Here is a 19,379-nt window from a genome sequence, read left to right on the forward strand (position 1 = left end):
AAACTGGTGTCTGGCCTATACTCACTAGATTTCATGGCATTCGGGGCGTTGGAAGGTGCATTCCCCCAGCCTGTTGTCGATGCTCCTGTATCATCTACTTCACCCCACCCGGGACTGGTTTCATTTGGCTCACCCCAGGCGGACGTACCATTATCTGGAGCAGGTGGAGTGCTTTTGCTCCAGACTGCACAAAGGAGAAAGAGTTTTCATTACAGACCATTTAGACAACAAACTATTTATTGCAGTGCAGCACCACGTCATTAATCTACTGCTTTGTTCTTTTCTGTTGAGGACCTTAGATTCTCAATAGCGTGGGTGCAACAGAATTGACAACTGTTCACATCAAAATTGGAGCGGGCACTGGCCTCCAGGGATAAAAAGGGAAACAATGCTATGATGAGCAATATTCTTCGCCAAGGTTAAAAACGAACCCCACATCTAATGCTGTCCTCCTAGCTGGTGAACTTTTGTGACTAATTAAAAGCACCAGACTAACTCAGGGTTTTCATATACTGAAGAAAGAATAAGGACATATTTGAAGTACATATTAAAACAAAATAGTATTCTTTAAAGCATGTTTGAGTCAGATAAGAGATTACATAACAGTATCTCAATGTATTTCCAGCCTATGTAACTTTTTCTTGTCTTATTTCAAAGAAAATATTTTGCTAAGTATTCTTTATTATACAGCAGAGCCAAATTGAGCTAAAAAATTAAATCACAGACTCACTCAATTTCAGGTGTTAACTGTTTCAGAGCAAAAAGTTCTCAACTAAAAACAAGTAAAGAATTTCATCATGTTTCTCTAACAATTAAACATAAAAAATGTGACTTAGTCTGGAGAAAAGGAGGCTTGGGGATACCTTATTGCTCCCTGCAACTACCTGAAAGGAGGTTCTAGTGAGGTGGGTGTCAGTCTCCCAAGTAACAAGTAATAGGACAAGACAAAATGGCCTCAAATTGCACCAGGGAAGGTTTAGATTGGATATTGGGAAAAATTTCTTCACCGAAAGGGTTATTAAGCATTGGAACAAGCTGCCCAGGGAAGTGGTTGAGCCACCATCCCTGGAGGTATTTAAAAGATGTATAGATATGGTGCTTAGGGACATGTTTTAGTGGTGGACTTGGCAGTGCCAGGTTTACAGTTAGACTCAATGATCTTAAAGGGTTTTTTGCAATCTAAATGATTCTATGATTCCATAATTCAACCTGTTCTTCAGAGCTCAGATGGAACATTCAGATTTGTCAGCTAACAAACATTTTCTTTTACTGGCAAGCTGACTAGTATTCAGAACACAGTTACTGAGGTACAAGCAGAGGACTGACTGATTCAAATTTTAAAGACACTTTAAATACAGAACCAAATATTCAAATAAGAAATCAGTTTTCTTTATGGAATAAAACTGTTAGGAATTGGAGGCTACACAAGTATCTCTTATGCATTAAGGTTAGACTCATATATAGGAGCTTGCTGAAGAAAGCAACGAGACTAGTACCTGATGCTTGTGATTTGCTAGTCATTGGAGTAGGCAGGCTCTGCTCCCGCGGGGCCTGTCCTCCTTGTGAGTTCTTGTCCCACAGGTTCACATTCTTGTAGTTATAACTGCTAGGATCTCCCCATGCTGAAGTGCCATCATCAATATCCATTTTTCGACTGATTGACTGTGGAGAAGGTTCTTCCCAGCCACTAGGCTCCTCCTCTTTGGGGGCAGCTGGCTGTGGTCCGCTGTTCCAGTTTGGGTTTGGAGGTCGCCCATTACTTGGAGTTTGGGGCGGTGGACCCCAGGAACCAGAAGCCTCCTGCTGTTGCTGCTGGTGCTGCTGCTGCTGCTTGTTCCAGGAGTTGGGCTGTCGACCCGTCTCATTCCATGTTGAAGTTCTTTTACAATCATCCCATCCACCCTTTGAAGCAGCGCTTGTATTTGCACCATTACCCCAAGTTCCAATCTCATTTTGCCCACCTTCACCCCAACCAGACACTGGCTTGTTTCCTGCACTTTCCCAGTTGCTGTTTTTTGTTTGGTCAACTTCCTCTCCCCAACCGTTCTTTCCAGAAGACCATCCTTGATTAGGTTGCCGTCCACCCCACCCCTGATCCTTACTAGAGCTGTCATTCCAAGAGGAAGATGTTTTTTCTTCTGGTCTTCCTCCTCCCCAATTAGAAGAATTGGGGTTCTTATAGTCATTCCATCCTCCAGTATTTTTGGGGTCCTTCCACTCTGTTGGGGTTGAGAGCTCACCCCATGCAGACTTGATTTGATTGCTTTGGCTGGGTACATCACCCCAGCCCCCTGAGTTCTTTGTCTGTGTGGCAGAGCTCTCCCACCCCTCAGTTCCTTTATCAGACTTTCCCTCGGGCCGTGGCATCTCTTCAATATCCCATACGGTATCTTGCTTAATTTGAGTTTGGCCCCAGCCGGTGTTTGAAAGCACTCGGGGGTCCAAATCAGTCCTGCTTAGCAAAGTCTGCAAGACTGCCTGGCAATCAGGATGCGTAGGCCTATATGATCGGCGTCCAGAATTGTGACTGTCACTACTTCCTGCTTTGTGGTTGCTTCCAGTGCTTTGACCTCCAACCTCACTTCCCGCAGAGCTGGAAGATCTTCCCCAACAGGGAGCCTGGGAATTGCCTTGGTTTTCAGGAAGAGGGTGGCCTTTTTGATTGTCCCATGCTCCAGTGCTAGAATTTGGTTGGTTTGGACCACTCCATTCTCCAATCTTCAGTTCATCAGACCCAGACAGCTGTTTCCATTCTCCCTGAGAGACCCCAGATGTTAATTTGTTCCCTTCACCCCATTTGCTTTCATTTGCGTGCTGAGGGCCAAAGTTCCAAGACCCACCACCCGTAGACCGGTTATTATTATCCCAAGAATCACCTCTTGACCCATTAGACTTTTGAACAGAAGCTCCTTTCCAGGAGTCCTCTCGATCCTTTCCATTGTTCCCATGGTTTCCAGAATTGCTCTGTCCAGAGACTGTGTCAGTTCCAGAAGACCCCCTAGCTGTACCCCAAGATCCAACACTCCCAGTCTTTCTTTCTCCAGTGCTTTGTGAAGGGGTGTCAGTGCTCCTGGAAGGGTTCCCCAAGCCCATTTCAAAGGGCATTCCCTTATTCTCCATAGGGTTTGGTGAACTTAAGTTCAAGGAGTTAGTGTTTCCATTTTTTGGTCCATCAGTGTTATGAATTTGAGCCTGTTCTCTGCCAGAGACAAAGTTAACACCCGCATTTTCCATCTTTGACTGCTGTTCCCTAGAGGTCTGACCTACTGTGCTAATCTGTGCATTGGAGCTACCACTATCAGGTTCCAAAGTCCCTTTCCTAGAATTGCCCTCCTGAACCAGTGCTGGCCAAGCAGATGGGTTGCTATTTGGGTTAAAGTTGCTGAAGCCAGAACCAGGACCAATTCTATCTTGTCCACTCAAGTTCCTCCAATTACTTAGTCCATTGTTACTCTCGGCAGCAGGGTTGGAAGATTGAACAGATTTAGCCTTGGGATCAGATTTCCAGGCCCCAAGATTACATTCGTTTCCAGTGCTTCCAGACTGGCACTGGCTTCCTTTTCCTTTGTTACTAGTGGTGCTTCCTGGCAGAGCGTTCTTCTCCAAGCCAGGGTTCGAGGCACTGTTGTTATCGGTGGTGTTTTCGGAAGAAGATTCAGCATCTTTGCTGGCAATACAAGGCCACTCTTCCATGTCAGACCCGTCTACAATCACCTTGTCCCAGATGTGAGTTGGGTTGGCGTGGGTGCCGCTGTTGGAGGAGGCTCCAGGACCCCAAGTGGAATTTGCATAATTTGAAGCAGCAGCACCTCCAATTGCTGAATCTACAATAAAAAAACAAACCCAAAACCCACACCCAAAAAGGTCATTAATAATCAGTATTATTTACAAGCACCGAACATCACATTTCTGACACCAGATTACTGTTTTCATTAATAAGAATCCTTGCCTCAAATGTGTAAAAAAGTTGCTTTGGAAGAATGTCAGGCTGGAAAACACCACTGAAGATACTGGTTAAAAACTTCTTTCAGCAAACTCCCCACAAGCATTTTGTGGGGATTTGAATTCACCGTTGACTCACTACTGTTGCTAACAGTCCAGCTCCAAGTTCAACATAATAATTATAAACCAGTTAATGAATGTGCATGGTCATTACTGATACTGGTTGTAGACTTTTCAAATACACATTTAAAGTTATACTATATATAGAACAAGAATGTGTTTGTGCACATGTTTATATGTGTGTGTGTGTACATGCAGTCAGCTGGTGGTCTGCAACTCAACTGACTCAAAACAACTAGAATTTATTACAGATCAAAATGTAAGATTGAAGACTAAAAGCATCTAATGAATATATATCCTTCAGCTTCAAATACCTTTTTCAAGTTGATTTTGCTACTAGGAATTTCTTTCAACCCTTTGTAAAGCAAACGAAATTTCTAAAAGTTACTGTAAATCGAAAGAGCCCAAAGCTACACAAATTACAATTTTTATGCAGTAACATGCAAGCTGTATTCAGTATGTAATTACCCCACATTTGTGTCACTTTATATTATATTTACCCTAGAAACCACAGTTTGTATATTGTGAGCAGCTGAGCTGATCTCTCTGCCGCTGGACAGAGGCTAATAAGAGATCTCACTATTCCTTCTCTCTCTCTCACCAGCTCTACCTACTACTTCAAGTTCCCCAAGTTTCACATCTCATTTGTGACAGTTCTGATGGCAGTTAAGCCCTTTAACTAAGTCAACTGTATTCACTAGCTCAACACAAAACTGCTTTTTGATGGGTTAGTTTTTTGCTGGCTTAGCACATTGTACAGGGTAACCTGCAAGTTCAGTGAGCTTTGGAGTCACTATAAGGAAATTAGAAGCATGAACGACAACGAATAGGGCACTTTTCTTTCATCTGTGGTGAACTATTATTATGTCCTATGTAGTATGAGTTCACATGGACAAGATATTTGTATATCGTTTTAAAGCAGACATAAATTAACAGAGTGCCACAATAGATGAAGTCAGTGCTGGCAGCATGATGCCTACATATATGCAGACATTTTATCAGCATTAGTTTAAAACGTGAGCCAAGATTCCCTTGTCATCCACATAAATAATTCAGAGGATCAGAGGTAGTTAAGTCCATTAGTACTTCAGTGTTGTTCTCTATATAGGGTTCCACCCATTTTCCTATGTATTTTTAATACCAAAGGACCCTAAACTGCCCTCAACGCAAATTCCCAGTGATGAAGAATAAACACTCTCCCTTCTACAAAACCATGTACTGAATCCTAATATATTAGCCTTAGTCAGTTATCCCACCCAACCAGTTTAACTTATTTTGTAGAGCAAAAAAAAAGTTCATAGTAACATCTGCATCAATATTCATACCTGAATATATAGTTACTACCAATACTGGCTCATGTGACAACTTCCATGAAAATAAGGCATAATGACCTTAAAGTGGATTCCCCACCCTCACAGGTTCCTATATTATATATTCAGAAGTGAAGACCACAATTTTTGGTTGCTAATACTTTTAATAGAAGATGAACAGATGCCTGTCTCAGGCTTTTAGTTCCATTAGGTTAACCAATGAACATCCACTGAATGCCTTCCAGATTCCCCTTCGTTGAGGGCCACCAGTAAAAGATACAGACTTCACAACAACGTTAGAACTCTCTTGTAAGCTTTGAATACTGATGAACAAAACTTTGTCTTCATCCATTAAACCCTAGCCACCAAGATGCAGAAGACCAGGCAGTTCCCATGCACATTCTGCTCCTTCTGTTACCTTAACCTCAAGTGCAAACTTAACAATAGCAAGGAAGTGTGACTCTCTACCAATATTTGTATCTGGCCGTCTTTTTAGTACACTGAGTAACTCTTCTCTCTGCCAATTTAAAAACCGATTAGACTGATCACAGGAACAGCTTCAGGAAAACAGCCAAAGACAAGTTCAAAGGACTGCAAAGTTTCTGTCTTTTGAACTTACAATAATTCAGCAAATGAATGATGCATAGGCAGCTATTCACTTAAAAGATCTTCACATAAAGGATTTTAACAGAGCATTTCACATTTCATTTCTGTGAAGACATTCTAAAAGTATTAAGATTGGGATGCTTGCTAACATTGTGTACTAGGACACAATTTAATGGACTGTTTCATAAACCAGCCTCCCCTTGCTATATTTGACAGTGGCAACAAAATTTTGGCAATTTATGGTTTTGTCTTAAGATAATGGGCAAGGGCTCTTGGTTCATAACGAGACTCTTCCTTAATAACAAACATGCTGAAGATAAACAAGTTTCTTATCTGACTAAAATGAAAAAAGTTACTAGCAAATGACTACTTTTAAGGATGAAAGTATGGAACTGAAACAAGTGAAAGTATTGAAATGGAATCCTGAAATGAAGATGTGGTTTTGCTGTGAGAGATGGTGGTGATTCTTAGAGGGTACTGTAACTATTGGAAGACTTTAATTAATAAAATTTAAGCTTTTTTTTTTTCCCAAAATTGTCTTGTACATCGTGAGTATCATTGGTATTTGAAAAATTATATACACCACCCTCTATCCCATATTGCTGAGACAATAGTAAATTTGGTGTAATCTTTCAGGGAACTGCAGTTTTGCCATCTTACAGAAGCATTTCAATTCTGGTAGAAAAAGATTCATGTAAAGAAAGATTATGTCTTTTTGTATTAAAGCCTCACCAACACCATCTATAGCTATCTGGTCAATATAACAATGCGAAGGAGTAGGTAAGCTGCATTACTTTCCCCTTTGGGAACCTACTTTTGTTTTCATGTGGGATGAATTAATCACAGTATCAGTGGATAAGTGCTTAACAGAATTGGGCCCAATCCTAAACCAAATTTGTAGGTGGCCAGGATTTCAGATGGGATTAATGATGTGCAAGACACAGCAATGCCGCACCTCCATAAGCACTTTGATGGAGCACCCAAACTGACAGCCCTAGCCTTTCTCTTGTCTTGCTGCTCATTCCCACTCCTTCGGCACACCTATTTTCACATGCTAGCATATATGTTCCCACTAATACTCAGTGACCTGAACTGGTAAATCACACAGACTGAAATTAGCTTTAAAAAACAACCTGGGTTAATTTTAATCCAAGTCAGCTCCCCAGCCCAGTTAGCTCTGTTATGGTGCTGAAATTTGGAGTAAGGCAGGTCTGAAGGAACCATATCTTTCTTGGCAACACTCCTGACTCACATCAGCATAAAGCAACTAACAACTTGCCACAATCGATAAAATATAGCCATATAACATCTTAGTTGTTAATGCACCATTAAACTAAATGTAAACCCATGAGAATTCACAAAAATCAAAGTTCAGTCTCAGAGAAACAGATATTCAGTGTCAAATTAATTACACAGAATTTAAGGAGCCTCTAAAATACTTCAAAATTGACCTCATATAGTACACCCAAGAGCAAAAAAAAAATGCTGTTCACGAGAAATTTTGAAAACTTTTAGAATGTTTCACTACCATAAAGTCTCCTTTGCCAGTTTCCTACAGCCATTGTGAAGGTATACCAATGCTGACATAATGCTAGGATTTTACATGTAGACGAAAGACTTTGGGGTGGGCTTTTTTCCCCTCTTCATCTTTCAGGTGTTTTATCACAGCCAGCCACCTCTTAAGAGATCTGTTTTTAAACTGATTAGCTAAAACTTTGCCATTGTAGTTTGAAACCCACAGCCCACTCCCCCTGCCCAAAGAACATCAAAGATGACAAGATAAATAATCTGACAAACGGGGATTTGCTACAAAGGGATTCAAGTACTGAAACCACAAAACAAACTGAATTATTAATTCTCCTAGAATCATTTTTAATTAAGACAGCCATCCCATCTAGCTTACTTGATTCTGGAGTTCAAAAGTTACCTCAGTTTTTTTCTTCTGAACTATAGAGAACTACGGAAGTTTACGCTCTCCAAGACTGTGGTAAAAACCCCATCCCGTTAATCTGGCACGGCTTTCAACGGCAAACTTGGATATAGTAGTATCATTATTCTCTTCTTTTGTCTTTCAAGCATTTATTATTTCTTTTTTAAACACCCTTATAGCTAGAACTGAAGTTGTCCTTGACTTCTCAGATCACCTAAGTTTGTCTTTAGAAGGCAGATGTCTTTAGTGGAATTTTTGTTTGTTCTACTATCATAACTTAAGAAGGAAATATTACAGTTACTGCAATTCCCCAAGGGTCTAAAAAAATTCAGGAGCAGTCATACTTTCCCCATGACCATAAAACAATTAATCTTAAAATCAATTTATCTTCTGGAATTCAAAGTGAAAAGAAAAGCAAAACCAGGACAGTTACCGCTTTTTTATAAAAGGCTTATCTAAAGGAGAAAACCAAGATTACTACTAAAAAGAGTCAGGAGCGAAGGGACCATCTTTCTATTTCATCCAGATGAGAAATGACAGATACCTGCCATTTGCAGACCTGTTATCTACCTGTCTCTTTTACCAAATCATATAAAAAAGGGACAAGATAAAATCATGACATCAGAGAAACCTAAAGAGCTATTAAGAACTACTGAATGACAACTATAAAATGCTGTTTATCTGTGCATTGTGTTTACTTTGCTGCGGTCTTAAAAGCATTACAGCATCCGATTCAAACCACCCAAAACGTATTTTAAAAAAGTTAACCCTCTTTCTTGTTCAATCTAGTAGTAAAAATTGCCTCCACTGCCACTAACAGTAAAAGAAAAATCTATACACTAAAATAGTAGAAGCTCTCCAAAAAGCAATCTGAGTACTTTTATTATATGATATGCTTATGCACAATTTTAGTGATCCCTTTTCTGCCATGAACACACACATGTTCATTTAATAATATTATTATTACTTGCCTGTTGCAGTCCCACTGTCGCTCTGCAGCAGTGCTCCTGTCACTGGTTGTGCGTTGTTTGGGTTTGCTCCTGGTGCTGTTGGGGGAGGAGGCCCTGCTCCACCCCCAAGGAGCATACAAGATGGCGGAGGGGGCTGCCCACGTTTCAGTAACACTTTGTGGTCCTGCTGGCAACGGAATCGCGGCGGCACCTCCCGAGGCATGTAGCGGGCGGCGCTTGGCGGTTGTCCGTTCGGCACTGCCACCCTTTTGGCATTGTTGCCACCATTGACTGGTGGCGATGGAGAGTTGCCAATTGGGCTGGCAGCCACTGGTTGGCTTAAACTTGGTTTCGTCACTTCGGGCACTGAAAAACAGGAAGAATGAAAATCAGAAAATTTTCCAGTTAAACCTGTGTTAGCTACAAGAACTCACAGCGACTCTTTTCTTTTATAATGATATTCTTCTCTGCAATACTGTGCAACTTCAACTTTATTTAAGAACAATTTAATTAAAGAAGCAGTAGCAGCAAACCTCTTGCTTCCACGTGCAACTCTGTGCTCCAGGATCAAACTCTGCCCATAGCAAGTATTTTGCTCTAAGCCCCAAATTTCTTGGAAACGTAACCACCCTGGGCAATGAGTCATTTTAAAATATGAGCAAATATAACTGGTTTCCCCCCTCACCCCAGCTCTGTTCCCTGATCTTGAACTGTTTTTTGGATTGTTATGCATCACCCTTATGGGAGATCTGAAATCAAAACTCAATTTTTCACCTGCTTACTAGGCTACACAGCCACTGCCAAAACAAACAAGAAGAGGTGGGGGGAAAACCCCTCCTCTTGGAAGTAACAGTTAACTCTCATCCAAAAGGCAGTCCTACATACAGGATCTGTACTGGGCTTGCCTAAAGTTTCCCAGCTGGTCACCAGGTGCCCCTATAAACAAGGACAAGCTGCTTCTGAGGGCTATTATGCATTGGAGATGAGGAAACCCACAAACAAATCCTTGAGGAATTAACACCATCACAAAATTTGCTTAAGAGCCTCTAGACTTGTAAGCCCTTACTCCCATTCTCCATGCGCTTTTTTTGAAACAGAGCAAAAGAAATTTCCAGCCAGGGACCTAGAAGGTGTAATTGTTAAGACAGACTCCAAAGGCACGGAAGATTTAATACATATACTCTAGCCTTCGTTGAAGATTAATACAAGAAAAGGATGTCCAGAAACCCCTCCCCAGCAAAGTGAACATAATCAGTAAAACTTCTTCTCTTACAAATGTGAGATCAGAACAAGTGAGTCTCTCTCTCTGGCAACATGAATGCATCATTCCCCACATTTTATTTTGATAAGGGTTTTCTGATTTCTCTATATAGGCTTCGTTGCCCAAAACCCCAAAAAAGGGGTGGTGTTAGCTGTAAAATCAAGTTACTATCTTAGTTCTTTTCTTTCAATAATGGCAATTTCCCCAATTTTTAGAAAACTGACACCTATCCAGATTAAATATATTTTCAGATCAGTTAAACAAGCTTAACTTTCAAGATGCTTACTCATCAGTCCTGCCTTATCTGCTGGACTTTTAGTTGCCTGAACTTACACTTCCAAAACCAAGTAATTTTCACTCATTTTGGTACCTCACCACAAGCAGTACTTTCCCCCTCTTCCATTCCATTTATATAGGTGGTTTCAGTTTTTGGTTACTTGTCTAAAACCTTTGCAAAACTGAAAACTAAGTATTTCTGCTAACCCATCCACAATCCTCATTCCCTCTTCAAGTATTTTGATGCTATCAACATGGATAGTTTTAGGTTCTCCATTTTAAATCACCTCAACTTTTATTTCTTCTGAATACATATCTTAAGTATTTCATCTTGACTCATAATTCCCCTTCCTTTTCCAACAGTTTTGATCAAGATCCAAGTCTTGGCTCAAGTCAATAAAAATTACTCCTTAGGATCAAAGATTCTTACCTTTGGTTTTTTGATCTGTGACCTGCAAATTAAGAGCAAGAACGTAAGTAAGAGTTTTAAGAACATCAGAACAAACACTGAACAGGCTGCGCTAAATCATGATCTTAATTCATTGGCACAAGAACAGTACTTGTTGCATGAAGATAATCAGCTGATGAACTACAAGTCTAAACAGTATTTATTTCCCAGTCACATATATTAAGTTTTCAAAAATACTACAGCTCCTATAATACACCTTTGCCTGATGCAAAACTCCCTGGCAGAACAGTAATTGCTTCACTCGTGATGATTTTTAGTATTCACCCCCCTCCTCATCCCAAACACAGACTTCTAAAGTACAAACAAACATGTGCTATTGCACTACAGTTCTTTCAGATTTTGGAAGGGAAGTATTACAGTCAAAATGTACAAAAACTTCCTTCTGTGAGAGTATCCTTACAGCAGACTGTTGGGGCTAGCAATGGAATTCCCACAGGTGAAAGTAGCAGTTTTTGTCTCTGCCATCTTCCCATTTCACCTTTCTCATGACGTCGCTTCCAAGAAGAAATCCTAAACCTCACTGGACTCATTGCCACAATTACAGAAAGTTTCAGCAATACCTATAAAGCACCAGGCTTCAAAGTCTCTTGAACGCAATAAGAAGTTGATTACTGAAGTGAGCCATCACACTGGCTGATGTACTCAATATGTGTTTTTGCTGTACTTCTACATTCTTTTAGCATAGCAGATTTCAAGCTACCGTAGAGACAAACATACCACTGGTATATTCTCTGGAATCATGTGTATTGTAGCATGTTTTGAACCTGTCGATCATGAGTTCCACTACACAATAATGGAAAAACCCTAAAGATCATCATGTGTCAGGTTCTATGACACCTATTCTTAAAAGAAATTGCTGAACTAGTCCATAATTCTGGAAAGCACACAGTGACAGTATAGAATAATGAAAGCACAAGTAAAAAGCAGTTTATTGTTTAAATCAACCAAGCCAGAACTCCTTTGTATGGTAAAGAATAAAAAGACAAACTGCACCAAATTGCTATGGCATCATTTACTTTCCAAAGATGAACACTGCAATATGCAAAGTGCAACATTCACTATAATACAAAATCTTAAGCATCATTACTTCACAGAATTATTCAATCCAAAAGTATCCAAGACACTAAAAATGCACCTGTCCCAAAACTGTGTCTGTACCAAGCCAGACATGAATTTTCACTTCACCTATGAGAAATCCTGTATGCATCAAATTACATTCTTCTCTAACACAGTTAAAATTCTGTTAAGCACTTGAGTGACTCTGATGCTCCACTATGAAAGGAAAAAGAGGGAAAAAAAATTATTCATGAATCCAATCTGGTAATGCTGATATGTTTACTATGGTCAACAGTAAACATGTTCAGTAAATGAGTAAGTTCTCTACTTGGAAGAGCCCCATTTTACCAAACCTTTAAAGAATTCTACATGATAACCACAGGTTTGCTTTAGGAGAAAAAAAAAAAATTATTTCTGCCTATACTGCATCTCTTTCCTAGTCAAAATGATCTGGTTTTGTGATTTTTTTTTTTTTGGTCTACAAAAGCTGAGAAAATGTCTCAGATTTACAGCTGTCGTCTCTCTGGACAATCTATAAGCATCGGCAGGGCAGGAGCAGCTATAGTGAACAGAAGGTAAAGTGTAACTCAGCCTTCTGACAAGCTACCAAACAGCCCCTGGGACACCAACCACAGGAATTTAGTCTGTGAATCTGCTTGCATAACCTCTGTTGAAGTGATTTTTTAAGTTTCAGACGATCCAGACAGAAACAATTGTTTCATGTTATACAAACTGCGTCTGAAAAAGGTACCCCCAAATCTTTACTGTTTATTTGGTTAACACCACCACAGACGCTAAGAACGAACATGTACATTTATGTTCTGTCCATTCAGTTGCCTGCTTTGCTATTCTTAAATATCTCCAATTATTACTGTTAAGTTTGGTCACTAGGAGATTAGCTTAGTGTTTACCCTTTCCAAGATTTTGGCAAAAATATCATAACATTCAATCATACTGAAGAACTTAGTAGGTGAGGGACCACACAGGAAAGCTGTCGAATCTCCTTTGTATTCAAAGCACTGATTTCTCAGTAAAGACTCACACAGCACTGTTATCAAGATGATGGGTATAACCTTTCCAAGTTTCTCTTGTATCACTGAATATCAGCATATAATCCTGAAGTCACTAGTCTATTTACCAGGGTCTGCTCCTCCTGGTTCCTACATATACCTTTTCTAATTGAACATTAAACAGCAGCAACACAGAGGCAAAAAGACACTGAAGAAACCTTATTCCACAGCTACTGATCTTCTGCAGTACTATTAGGGATGTATCAACACAATGGTTAGATAAAGACAACAGAAATACACCAGTTTATCCACATCTCATTTAAACTGAAAGACTCAAACTGGTGAAAAAGCCAAGATTTAAGAAGACCCCAGATAAACCAAAATTTAATTGAAATGAGTGCTGTCTTAGCAAAAACCTGCAGAATATAACACAGAGTAATGCCTGACCTTTTGTAGGATCTGTTGTTACTGAAGCAACTGAAAAACAGAGACTACTGAAAGGAAGTAAAGCCTTCTGCTCTCAATTTCACATGATCATTGAGGTTGGAAGGGACAGCCTCTGGAAATTTAGTCCACAGTTCCCACCCCTGTTCCCCACCCACCCCCAGGACTCTCCCCAACTCAAAGCAAAGTCATCAAAACCAGATTGCACAGGGCCACATCCAACTTGGTTTTGAGCATCTCCACCACCACCACCCACCTCTCCAGGAAACCTGCTCCAGTGGTGGCCCAGTCACACATATGCACAAAAAAAGTCTTTCTATGATTAAGTGGAATTTCCTCTATTTCAATTTGTGCACAATGCCTTGTGCCTTGTCACTGGGCACCACTGAGAAGAGCCAGCTGCCACCTTCTTTACTCCCCCTCACAAGGTATTTATATACATTGATTGATAAGATCCGCCTGAGCATTCTCTTCTCCAGGTTGAACAGTCCCAGCTCTCTCAGCCTCTCCTTATTGATCAGATACTTCAGTCCCTTCATCATCTTAAAGGCCTTTTGCTGGACGCACTACAGGATAGTTACATCTGACTTGTACTGGGAAGCCCAGAATTAAGACAGAAACCATTTTCCCAGTAACAAGCATGGATAAAGCTGCAAGAGACTCAAGTTCATATGTCAGGTTACCTCCTAGATTTTCTATCTACTAGATTTTCAGCAAAATATAGAGCTTCTAATACACCAACTGTTCAAATCCATTCTCTGAGCAAAACCAATTTTCAGTGACTTCTCAATTCTCCATGGCTCACACTCTGATACACTTCAGCAAAAGTGCTATTAGCTACAGAAAATGTAAAACCTAAGTGATACTTCACAAAAAATAAAAGGAACCTTCAGTAGTAAATATTTCATATGAACTTCCCTACGGACTTACAAAAAAGTGTCATCTTGCTCTAGAAAATATTTAGTCAGATTTACTGCAAGAATTGCAAGAGCCCAGCAGTATTTCTGTCTCCAACACCTCAAAACAGCAGGAGTTGCACAGACCAAGAGAGACGATACTTTATCGGCTTTTATACTTTATATCAAAAAGCTTACTTTACTTCACATGACACACTAAGGAGAAGTGTCTAAGTTAAACACTTAGGTTGAAGAAAAATGATGCAAAAAATAGTCTTCAATGAAGCATCACTCTAAACAATCAAGTTTCTAAGCTCAAATACAAACTACTTAACATCTTACCATCCCCAATGCTATTTACATTCCAACTGGATAAAAGAATTCAAATACGAAAACCTACCTTCTGAGCAGATTCCTTCTTTTTCTTATCCTCTTTCTTCCTTTTCTTGTCTTCCATTAACTGTTCTTCCCTTTCTTGCTCCTTCTCTCTGCCAAAACATGAAAAACAACTTTATGAGCACAATCAAGTTGTATAAGAAGAGCCACACATATCCCTCTTCCCCCCAAGAAAGGAAGTCAAAATACTGGATTCCTCTTAGGATACTTCATTTGCATTTCAGGCTTTCAGTCTAATCGAGATAAGAAAAGCACCTTCTAGCTCAGTGTGGCCACAATCACAGCACTTGCTGCATAAAGGAAAATTCCTTTATTTGGATCAGGCCTCTTATGGCAGTACCCTATATAAATTAACTACATGCCTGATATTAGAAAATATCTTCAGGACATTTTGGCCAAAGTACCCTTTTAACTGGGTTCTGCTATTATGTAATGAACAGTCTCATAAATCCTTTCGTATGTTAAAAAAAAGGGAAGTTGTAATTTAATATAAGATGGTTTGGTGTGATACCACATTTATCTTCACAAGGGGAAGACATTATTCTATTGCCTGTAGCTATGTCACTTCTAAGAGACTAGAAATGTCATATCAAATCAAAACCATCATTTATTATACAAACACTAATTTAATTTCTAGCCTATTGTACCCTCCCACAGAATTTGTGATAAAACTTGTAATATAAATTACTTTCCAGGGAATCTATTTTTTCCACAAGAACATTCTTTCAAAAAAGGAAGAAAAATATGTGCAGCTGCTATTGTTGTCAAGCTATCATCTTGTTGCTATGTTTTGTATCAAATACGAAAGTACCAGAAAATGGTTAATTTACTGCATATATGCTACCGCTGAGTTGTTTCTATGGTGAATCACATTTTTGTTAACCAATTCTCTTCACCTCCTTAAAAGTAAATTTAAGATCAAGTTTTCAGCTCACTTGGAGTAATTTCTTTTTATAGGAAAAGATTAAGACAAAGACAACTAACGTAAAAAGATGATCTGACAGATGGGGGGGGTAGGACCAGAGACAAGAGATGTACTTTAGAAGTGGGAAACAAGTAACAAGTATAATCCATGATCTTTCAGAACAAGATTTTACAGCAGAACGCTTTATAAACAAAACTGAAGCTTACAATAGTACTGAACTATTTCTTATATTTACGCACAAATCAAAGCTCTTTTTTGAGCACAGTTTTAAAAAGAGAGTTGAGTTAGCTTTGCTGTCACATCACTCAGACTTTTCCTTCCACTGCACTTATATGGTATAGGTAATATTTTTGTTTGCATTTTTGCTAGATACTGCCAAGGCAGTGTACAAAGAGACATTTACATAACTAATCAATTCCTACAAAAATATTTTGAGATGTTATGTGTTAACAGCTTCCTGATTGAGGACTTCAAATAACTCTTTTAAAAATAAAAGGTTCTATGGACAGTAATAAAGTGTCTTTCTGGGTTCCTAAAGTTAGGCTCTCCTCCTTGATGGACGGAGACAATGGACAAGGGCAAGATGAGTCCTTGGTAACAACATCCTGAGGTTATTACCAAATGCAATTCATACATAATGGCAAGTTCAGTCTGCATTTAATGAAGTTTGAGGCAAGCATTCCACATCATACAGAAGAGTGTTTTATGCACTCTGATATTGCTCAATAAGCCAGGTCAGTTCTTGCTCTTTCCTGCTCTCTATAAAATGTCAAAGCACACTTCCCAGCCCTCAGCTCTGTCAAGGAAAAGCCCCACAGGTTTTTCAGTTTTACTAACAGCACAAGACATGAAGCATTGGGGAGGTTAGTATACTTAATATTGTCAGTCACGGCATTGAAACAAAATTTTCCATTTTCTTTGAGCCACAGATTGTAAGCAGTATGAAAAAGCTCTCCAGTGACACCCTCATCTTTTAAAGTTACTATAACCTCAAATTATGTTTATTACTTTTGTACTGTCAAGCTATGTGTGCCTTTTGGGCTGCAGTGCCAGTTACAAGTATACTATTTCCAAAAAACTTTCTTGCAGCAGGCAAAGTTTTAAGAGTTGTCTCAAAAGAGCTGCTGAATATGGGTAGGATTGAAACACAAAATGACTTCCAGTAACTGCCTGGCTCACAGACAGCCTTCTACTTAAAAGCATTTTCTTAGTTTTGCAAGCAGAAGAGCAGGGAATGGAAAAGAATGAGAAAAAGGTCATATTCACACTCAGAGCTGAAACTATGGCTCACAACGACATGTAGCAATAATAAAAAGAGCCAAGGATAGAAGATACATGACCAAAGTAAACACCTAGTTCTGAACATCTGTCTTTGTGGTAAATTCAGGAGGGGGGAATTGCTACTGCCACTGTCTTATTTTCAGACATACACAGACAAATATCTGTGGTACTAACACTGCAGAGAAGCCCTTTGTTTTGCATGATGACCTTCCCCCCCTTCTTCTGCTCTTTTAGTGGAGACATGCATTTAATATTCCACTGGGCACATCAACAACTACAACATAACAATACCTAGTAAATTAGGCTTCGATTCATGTAAGCACACACCCAAGTTCTACTGAGGTGGAAGGGATCTGAACACTTGGGCTGCTGCACCACGTGTTCAAGACCATAAAGTTCCTGTCAAAGCATTTAACTGAAACCTCACAAACACATACGAAGTATGAAGTTATACTCTCCAAATGCCAGAGCAAGAACTGTTAGCTTGTTTATAGCATCAATGTACCACTATGTTGACAGTTCACTGGATTAGAGGGGGGTGGGGTGGGTGGGTGGTGGTAAATAGCTTATTGCCATTTTGGGTATCACACTTGCCACTTTCACTCTTTGATGCATTTCACTAATATTTGAAGTTTTACGATCAATCGTTTGCCTTTTCAGTTGTATGGAAGAAGCTTATTAAACACAAGAAGCTTAATTTGCAGTGTTAAGTGTACCGATATAACATAAACAAAGCTTTCAAGTACCTCATCAATTCATTCAGAAGACAACGCTGCCTATTAACCTCCCCTCATTAGCTAAAAGATAATTCTTCCTGGCCTGGTCAAGGATACTGGGTGGGTCCGTCATGTACCAGCTGCTTACATTGACAAGATCAACATGGGGAGAAAATCCATCAACTCCAAAAAAGTGAATTTAGAGTAATACAATGGGGTGTGGTTCCGGTTTTTGTTACCAGCACATAGTAATGGAAGCATGGACACACCACAGCCCTGAAGAGGAAGTTTGCTAAATAGCAATCAGCAGCCAGCTTTCTTCAAGAAAGCATGTGTTGATTTTAAAAATATGACCTAATTGCACTTTAGTATTTCCCACAAAATCTTAGAATCAACATTCTTGAAAAGTATTTAAAAAGTGTATTACAGACTTTAATATGCCTTAAAGTACTCAGAATTAACAGCTTACAAATGAAGAGAAACTACAGGTTGTAATCGAAAAATTTTATTTATAAAAAAACAACACCAAAAAAATCCAGTAGCTACGATGCAGTACACTCAATACCGTGTAAGTTCTTATAACAAGCTCTTCTGGATAAGAAAAAAAGCAATCACTTCAGAGAAAATAAGGTTTTTCCACTAGTTAACTACAGAAGTAACAGAAAATACTTGTGAAGTCTGAGTTATTAAAACAGATAGCCATTTCAGGGGCAGGGAGGGGAGAAGGTATTCAAGAAGTATGACCTCCCCCAAAATACTTTACCAGTTTTGGAAAATGTTAACTTCCTGCAAATTCCTAATATTCATTTTTCCAGAAAACTCTATTTTTAAAAGACTTATTCTTGCAGCGTATGGACTTGAGGCACGGGTAAAGGACAGAAGTTGTCTTCAAAGTTCTTGCTTTCACAAACTGAACTGTGAGACAAGATGACGTACTATGCATTACATATATCTGCTGGCAGCACGCTTTGATAGGTAAAGTGCCACACAGAATATCAAGTCTACACAAACCTACCCCAACCCTATAAAGTCACCCTCAAACTAAAATTGCACAAAAAAGTAAGTAAAATAGAAGAAATTAAAATTTCTAGAAACTCAGGAGTGGCACTTTACTGTGTAGGACTCCCAGTTCCTTCCACAGGGCTACAGGACAACAGTGGAACAGTGTTTGGAAGTTCCTCATATGTAAAGATGTGGACTAGATATCAGTACTGTAGGTCATATTCCCTCCTCTGGACCACATACTTCCTTTCAGTACAGTTAACTTGGTTTAGCTGTATTATACAGGAGTGACAGTAAAGTTCTACAGGTGCATCCTGTTCTCTGCATTGTAATAAGCATAGGATGATTTACAAATATGCTTCCAAGTTGTGAGCCAGCTTCTGTATATTCTTCCAGAATATGGGGGATTCAAAAACTACGCTTGTAGGACCAGCAGCACTTTAACAGAACAAGCTTTTATCTATATAGCTACAAGGTCACATTAAGTTAAATTTTCCCTAAAGGCTTTAGCCATAACTAGCCAGAGATAAAGGCCATCACCTCATGGGAGATAATTATTTGCGTGCATAGACCAGTCTCGCTAAGAGGCAACACTTCAGCTATTAACTAACTCTTTCTTACAGACAGGCCTCTAGTGATCAAAAATATCAGACCACTAATATATTTCTGATCATTTAGAAATAGATTAAGAGACTCAAAACTTGGAGGACTAAACCAGAAATTTAATCTACAGTAAGGTGTTGAACTTTGGTCAAGATCTGAAGCAAGAAGAATTTCCAGCGAACTCTT

At 39.4% G+C, this 19,379-nt stretch overlaps 1 protein-coding gene across 22 annotated transcripts in view; it reads right to left on the reverse strand.

Annotated features, from left to right (window-relative positions):
* TNRC6B (trinucleotide repeat containing adaptor 6B) overlaps positions 1-19,379 on the reverse strand; it is a 149,214-nt gene that overhangs the window by 45,901 nt on the left and 83,934 nt on the right. For 19 of the 22 annotated variants that reach the window (XM_074871075.1, XM_074871087.1, XM_074871081.1 and 16 more), the window contains 5 exons: positions 14,671-14,758; positions 10,826-10,847; positions 8,880-9,224; positions 1,497-3,824; positions 26-184 (listed from right to left, as the gene is read on the reverse strand). In XM_074871075.1, the coding sequence (XP_074727176.1) occupies positions 26-184; positions 1,497-3,824; positions 8,880-9,224; positions 10,826-10,847; positions 14,671-14,758 (2,942 nt within the window). Of the gene's footprint in view, positions 1-25; positions 185-1,496; positions 3,825-8,879; positions 9,225-10,825; positions 10,848-14,670; positions 14,759-17,618; positions 17,639-19,379 lie in introns of those variants that run through there. The other 3 variants (XM_074871095.1, XM_074871082.1, XM_074871090.1) reach the window with 2 other exon arrangements.

The sequence above is a fragment of the Strix uralensis genome, chromosome 5, assembly GCF_047716275.1.
Source record: "Strix uralensis isolate ZFMK-TIS-50842 chromosome 5, bStrUra1, whole genome shotgun sequence".
Lineage (NCBI taxonomy): Eukaryota > Metazoa > Chordata > Aves > Strigiformes > Strigidae > Strix > Strix uralensis.